Below are 6,706 nucleotides of genomic sequence, written 5' to 3'. Positions count from 1 at the left end.
AAAGTAGTTTTGATTTGGTACAAAAAAAAAAAAAACCCCCATCAGAAGTCTTGTTCGAAACCATGTTCTACACATTGATATTGCTAAGTTAAGTTACACATCAACAAAAAAAAAAATACATTAAATATTTCTTGCAGCATCTCATATAGAGAATTGGTTCTCATCTCTTCATGGATTTAACCTCTTATATACTGGTAATTGACATAAATGATAACAACTTATATTCCTTAATTAAGTTGTTCAAGGTTTGAATTTTGATCATGTTAGAAAAAAAAATACTTACTTTATATGTGTTCATGGTCCTCGATAAAAATTAGTCATTATTTTTTGAGGATTGATCCTTCATACCAATAGCATGGTAAACAAATTAAAACTCATATTTCTTGGGTTTTCATAGCTACTTCTAGTAATATACATAAGAATGAATAATTTTTTTCCAGTCACAATGGATAATGTTACTTCCTCCGTTTCAAAATAATAGTCATCATAGGTTGTTTTAGAAAGACAAAGAAAAAGTAAGATGAGAAATAGTAGTAATTTGTCTTAATTACAGTTTTTACCCTATTTTTTTTTCATTTTTGGCAAATTTTATTCTTAACAAATTAATTTGGTGCATTTTATCCTTGACTTTTAAGAAACTTGCTTACTTTACCCCTTATCATTTATCCATTAGTAAGCACAGGAGATTGAGGTAAAATTTGCCAAAAAAAGATTAGGATAAAATTTGTCAAAAAAAAGTTGGGGATAAAAAGTGAAATTATGTTATTAGTAAATTGATATAAGGTAAAATTGACAAGTTTCTTAAATGTTGATGATGAAATGCTCTATGGGATACAATTCACCAAAAATTAAAAATTTGAGGGTAAAAAACACAATTAAGCTTAGTAATTTTACAAATAAACCTTATATCACTATTAATTCATTTATAAATTTTGTTGGTCACAATTAATATTATAAGAGATATAAGTGAAAAAATTAATTAATATTATATTAAAAAAATAAAATAACAATTATTTTGAGATAAATTTTTATTTCTTACACGATAATTATAATGGGACAAGAGGAATATTTGTAATTTTATAATAATTTCTATAATAATTTTTATAATATGAAAGACAAAGATAATTATGAAATGTAATGAGATATAAAGTTTTATAAATAATTATACATTTTTTTTCATATAACTCTTATTTTTTTAATCTTTTTCTTTCTTTCTCATCGCAATATCTCTTATTATATGACATTTTTTCTTTAACATTTTCCTTTTTCTCTTGACACTCAAGATGGACGTATTAATTTTAATTTTTTTTTGAGTAAATTACACTATTTTGTTCTTAAATTATGTGAAATTACATAAATTAGCCCTGCATTTTTAACATTAACAATAAATTTTCTCATAGGAAATCTGATGTAATATTTTTTAAATAATTAATTGTTTGTCCTAAAAAATAATTAATTAGTTAGTGTAATGTATAAGCCAGAGTATTAGTGTATATTTTTCAAAAAATAAAAAAATAGTCTAGGAATAAATAAAAACGGGAAAAATTGTATAATTTCACAAAAATTTAAAAAATAATTAGTGTGATTTATTTTTTATTTTATATTTGATGCTTTTAGAAAAAATATTCAAGCTCCGCCACTGGATTAAATAATATCCTAACCTTTTTTCAATTCATAATAACAACAAAATTTAAACCCACCATCCAAATGGGCCTGATAACGCCCTAAACTTTGCTACTAATGTTTGCACATTCTTTATATAGTTAAAATAATCTTAATTCCCTTCAAATTTTTCATTATTATTATTATTATTATTATTATTAAGGGTTAAAAGAGAGACACTTTTATTTATATTTTTAAAAATAAAGTAAAAAAGAAAATGTATGGAACAAAGCAGTGACAATAATTATATTTTTTATTTGTGAGAATTGAAGATAATATTAAGAAATTTATAATAATTTACATTAATTGATATCATATTTTTTAAACGTTAATTTTTAATTTTTTTATATTTTCTTTCACTTTTATCTTTAATATATTTTTTTCATTTTTCTTGTTATCTTTTTTCTTAAATAAATCATAATTTTATTATTTTTTTGTTTTTTTACTTAATTGGCACAATAAATTATATATATTAAAGTGTAATTCAAGAACAATAAATATGTACACTAAAACAAATAATTTTTTTAATTAATAATTATAGATAAAATGGTCATTTTGTTTAATTTTTCATATTAAAAAAAATTATTTAAAAAAAATAAAAAACTTTTTATTTATTTAGTACATTTATCTAAACTTTTTTTTACTTATTTTGCTAAATAAATTCCCATCCATTCATTAAATAAATGTTTTTAAAGTGCTTATTTTAAGTTTAAACAAATTTACCCATTATTTGCTTAAAATGAATAAAAAATATTTTTTTTAAAAATAAAAACAATTTAAATAAAACTTACTAAAAAATAAAATAAAATAACTATTTATTTTATTAAAATAAACATTATTTTAAAAAATAAATTAGCCCAGACTGGATTAATTAAGCACTTAATTCCAGACACATCGTTTGTTACCGTTGACACACAACACAAGCCAGACCTGAGGCTTGTGGTGGGCCCGGGTCCTACCGAGTTTCGAAAATCAAGGCAAAGACTTCGGTGTCAGCAAAGTAAGACTAGACGAGACGAGACCGTTTGCGTTCACTATTTTAGTTCCCACTTCCACTTCGACAAGCCCCAAACACCAACCTTTTCTTCTCGTTTTATTATCATAATTATTGTTCTTGTTGTTTTTGAATCATTCCCATTTCCCAGTCTTTCTTTATGGAAGAAGTTCCCGACACGGCGGCGAACCGGTCCGATCCGGGGTTCAGGGCGGAGATCGACACTTCGGCGCCGTTCGAATCGGTGAGGGAAGCCGTCACGCGATTCGGCGGCGTTGGGTATTGGAAACCCATTCTGAACGGTCTTAGTAACAAGCATTTTGCTGCTCCTGAGGTAACCCATTTTGTGTTTTTTTTTTCTCTTTAAAAGCTTTTTGATTTGTACAGTGACGGCATTGCACGAGTGAAAAGGTTGGAGCTTTCTGGTTTTGAAAATTTTAAAAATAAAATAAATTAATAAATAAAAATTGGGTGTCTGTGTTGTTTTTACTTATGGGAACTCTTTGTTGTATGTGGTGTGATGAGAGGAAATGGGATTTTATTTATTTATTTTTATTGTTGTTCTTTTTGTTAATTTGTGTAATGGTGTTTTGTCGCTCTGGAGTTCAAGGTTTCGATTTTGTTTTTATATTATTTGGTTGTTTCTATTCTGCTGAGTACTTGGGTGGCTTGGATCTGAAAAACGATAATCATTTATTTGTAGCTTCAAAATAATAATAATTTGTTTGTTTGTTTGTTTGTTTGTTTGTTTGTTTGTTTGCTTGTTTGTTTGTTTGTTTGTTTTCTGGTGCTATGCTAACTGCTAAAAACCCTTTGCGGTGATAATGAAGGTCATATATAAGATATCTTCGCTGGGTTTATTTTTGCAGTCTAATACCTTTGTAGGAATTTTCTTTTTAGATAAGGACAAAACTTAAAGGCAGTTCTTTAAGTGATTTTTGTGTTGTTCTCTTGTTGGAATTGAAGTTTCATCTCGATAATCTGCCTAATTAATGTTTGCATTAACGTTCAATACAAGTTCTCAAAGTGAAACTCTAATTTTGATTGGAGAACACTAAAAAATCTAAGAAATTGTATCTGAGTTTTGTCCTCTAGATCATTTTCTAATGCATGGCTAAGAGAGTGAAATTTGGTATTGACTTATAATAGATACTATAGTGCCGCATTTTTGTGTGAATGTTTACTTTCAGTTCTTTTTAAGCATTTGTTTTGAGTTATCTTCACAGTTCACAGTAAAACTTTTTCTCTTCTTTTCAGCCGCATCACGCAGAAGAGCTTGACCCTGAAAAACTGGAGGAGCAAGCTGCTGTATTGGAGAAAGACCTGATCCTGAAAGAAAGGGAAACACTTGATGTCTTAAAAGAGTTGGAAAGTACCAAAAGGCTTGTGGAGAATTTGAAATCAAAGGTACAAAAAGAAGAATCTGAAGCAAATTTGAATTTTCAGACGAGTGTGTGCGAAAATATATCGTCTGTTAAGGAGGATGAGAGAGAAGATAAGGAAAACCGAGTGAGTAATGTTGTTCAGAATTCGAAGGAAGGTTGTGTCCCCTATCCTTCATCATCCCCAGGGTTAATATTAATGGAATTGAAGCAAGCAAAATTCAATCTGAACAGAACTACAAGTGATATTGCTGATGTTCGAGCTTCTGTTGAATCTCTCAATAAGAAGTTAGAGAAAGAAAGACTATCACTTGAGAAGACTCGCGAGAGGTTAACTCAGAACTCTTCAAAGATATGTTCTCTTGAGGAAGAACTAAACCAGACAAAACTAAAACTGCTAGTGGCAAAAGATGCCGGTTCGGATAACCATTCAGATATAACAAGAGAACTTCAGCGACTGAGTTTTGAGGCAGAGCATTTCAAGAACATGGGAGAAGCTGCAAAATCAGAAGTCATGAAAGAAATGTCAGAGATTGAACAGACAAAAGCTATGATAAAAACTGCTGAAATCAGGTTGATTGCTGCCCAAAAAATGAAGGAAGCGGCTAGAGCAGCCGAAGCTGCTGCCCTTGCAGAAATCAAAGCTTTATCATCTCATCATGAGAATTCACCTGGAGATTGTGTGGAAAAGCATGATGGAGTTACCCTTTCCTTTGAAGAGTATACTGCTCTAACCTGCAAGGTGCGAGAGGCCAAGGAACAATCGAAGAAGAGAGTTGTAGATGCTATGCATCTAGTTGATGAAGCAAATGTATCTAAAATGGACATTTTGAGAAAGGTAGAGGAAGCCACAGAAGAAGTTAAAACCAGCAAGAAGGCCCTTGAGGAAGCTCTTGAAAGGGTAGAGGCTGCGAATCAAGGAAAGCTAGCAGTTGAAGAGGCATTAAGGAAGTGGCGGTCGGAGGGTCACAAACGGCGGTCCTCCATACTTAACTCTACCAAGTTTAAAAATGCTTACCCTTCTCACCATCGGAAGGATTCTCGGTTACTCGATGTCAATGGGTTGAATCTGGTAAATGATGAGGCCAAGCCAGTTCTAAAGCCGGCACTGTCCATAGGAAAAATATTGAGCAGGAAGTTGATGATGCCGGAAGAGTATGAAGCCAGCGAGATGCATAGAGAAAGAAGCTCAGAGAGACGGAAGGTGTCTCTTGGCCAGATGCTAGGCAAACAAATAGCGGATCCATCCTTTGACAGGCAAGCTGAGAAGGAAAATGGTCAGAAGCCGTTTTCTGCAAAGAGAAAGAAATTTGGATTTGGCCGATTCTCCCTTCTATTGACAAAACAACAAAAGAAGAAGAAGCCAACACTGAACTTGAGGTGAATAATGGCTTGCTGTTGTGCTGACTAAACAATGAGATTATATTGCATCTTTTTATCTGTTCTCATCTCATCCTCTTACTGTGCTCGACTAAATTTCTTGTTTGTTGTTTAATTTACCTTGCTTGTATATTAACTAAAGTTTGTTCGTCACTTGTGACTTGTCATGCTACTTGTAGGAGGTGATTTATGTGAATTTGACTCTTGTAAGCTGATGTTATAATTCTCATATGCATGAGGTTGTTCTATTCTTTCAATGTTTATACATATATTGGCACGTTGGCTTTACCTTAGTTGGTTTGATACATGGTAAAATCTCCTTGACTTTACCTTAGGCTGGGATTACTTTCAATGGTAACTTTATTTTATGCACATGAATTCTAAGATTGAATCCAAAAAAGACCAAAGCTGTCTGATCGAATTTTGGTATTGTGAATTGCATTAAATGAGGTGAAAATGTTGACCAGAGTTCAGCATATAACAACTTGAACGTGGGGATAAAATTGCAGAAAACCATTTTACTTTAGCCCTATGCATGTGCCTTGAAACTTTTCATGAAGAATTAGGATCGAGGTTACTTTTCTACTTTCTATTTTAATTGAAGAAAGGGTGTTGCTAGGTGCACCCAACATTATTGCTGGTGCACCCAGCACTCTACGTGCAAAGACAAAAATACCCCCGAGTATATTTAAAGCATTTTTTTTGTGTACCCAACTCATTCTACCTGATCCGCGTATGTGATAATGTGATCCGCATATGGTTTTGTTGATCCGTAGTTGATCCGCAAGTTTGTTAAGGATCAAGTTGATCCGCAAGTTGCTCACGGATCAACTTGATTCGTAAATTTGTTACGAATTAAGTTGATTCGTAAACAACTTGCGGATTAACTTGATCCGTTTGTTTCTTGCGAATCAACTTGATCCGTAACAAATTTATGGATCAAGTTGATCCGTGAGCAACTTGCGGATCAACTTGATCTGCAAGAAGTTTTTATCTTTTTAATTTTTTTTATTTTAGAAGGTAATTTTACTTTTGAATACGAATAACATAAAATTTGCATGAATTTAAACGTAAAATCATTTCGAACATAAAATAACATTACATTAACTTAAACAATACATTAACTTTAACAAAGTGGAAACAAATTAGCATCAAATACTATAACTTAGGCATGCTAATTTTGCGACAAGGACATATTATCTTCCCTTTCTATTACATGCTTACTAAAAATAACTAAAATTTCTATTGGTATGAATTTTTTCCAGTAGTTTGAATGCACTAACACCTT

The 6,706-nt window shown here is 31.2% G+C and overlaps 1 protein-coding gene across 1 annotated transcript; it reads left to right on the top strand.

Annotated features, from left to right (window-relative positions):
- Positions 1–2,670: 2,670 nt before the first annotated feature.
- Positions 2,671–5,711, top strand: LOC114405985 (WEB family protein At2g38370-like). The gene is made up of 2 exons (XM_028368519.1): positions 2,671–2,990; positions 3,914–5,711. The coding sequence occupies exons 1-2, from the start codon at positions 2,817–2,819 to the stop codon at positions 5,420–5,422; spliced, it is 1,683 nt and encodes a 560-aa protein (XP_028224320.1). The 5' UTR covers positions 2,671–2,816; the 3' UTR covers positions 5,423–5,711.
- The last annotated feature ends 995 nt before the right edge of the window (positions 5,712–6,706 follow it).

Source organism: Glycine soja, chromosome 3 (genome assembly GCF_004193775.1).
Source record: "Glycine soja cultivar W05 chromosome 3, ASM419377v2, whole genome shotgun sequence".
In the NCBI taxonomy this organism is placed as follows: domain Eukaryota; kingdom Viridiplantae; phylum Streptophyta; class Magnoliopsida; order Fabales; family Fabaceae; genus Glycine; species Glycine soja.
This window is presented reverse-complemented; position numbering and strand designations above follow the sequence as displayed.

Coding starts and splice junctions, on each gene's coding strand:
- LOC114405985 (XM_028368519.1), top strand. CDS start 2,817: ATGGAAGAAGTTCCCGACACGGCGGCGAACCGGTCCGATCCGGGGTTC. Junction 2,991..3,913: donor AGCATTTTGCTGCTCCTGAG/GTAACCCATTTT, acceptor TCTTCTTTTCAG/CCGCATCACGCAGAAGAGCT.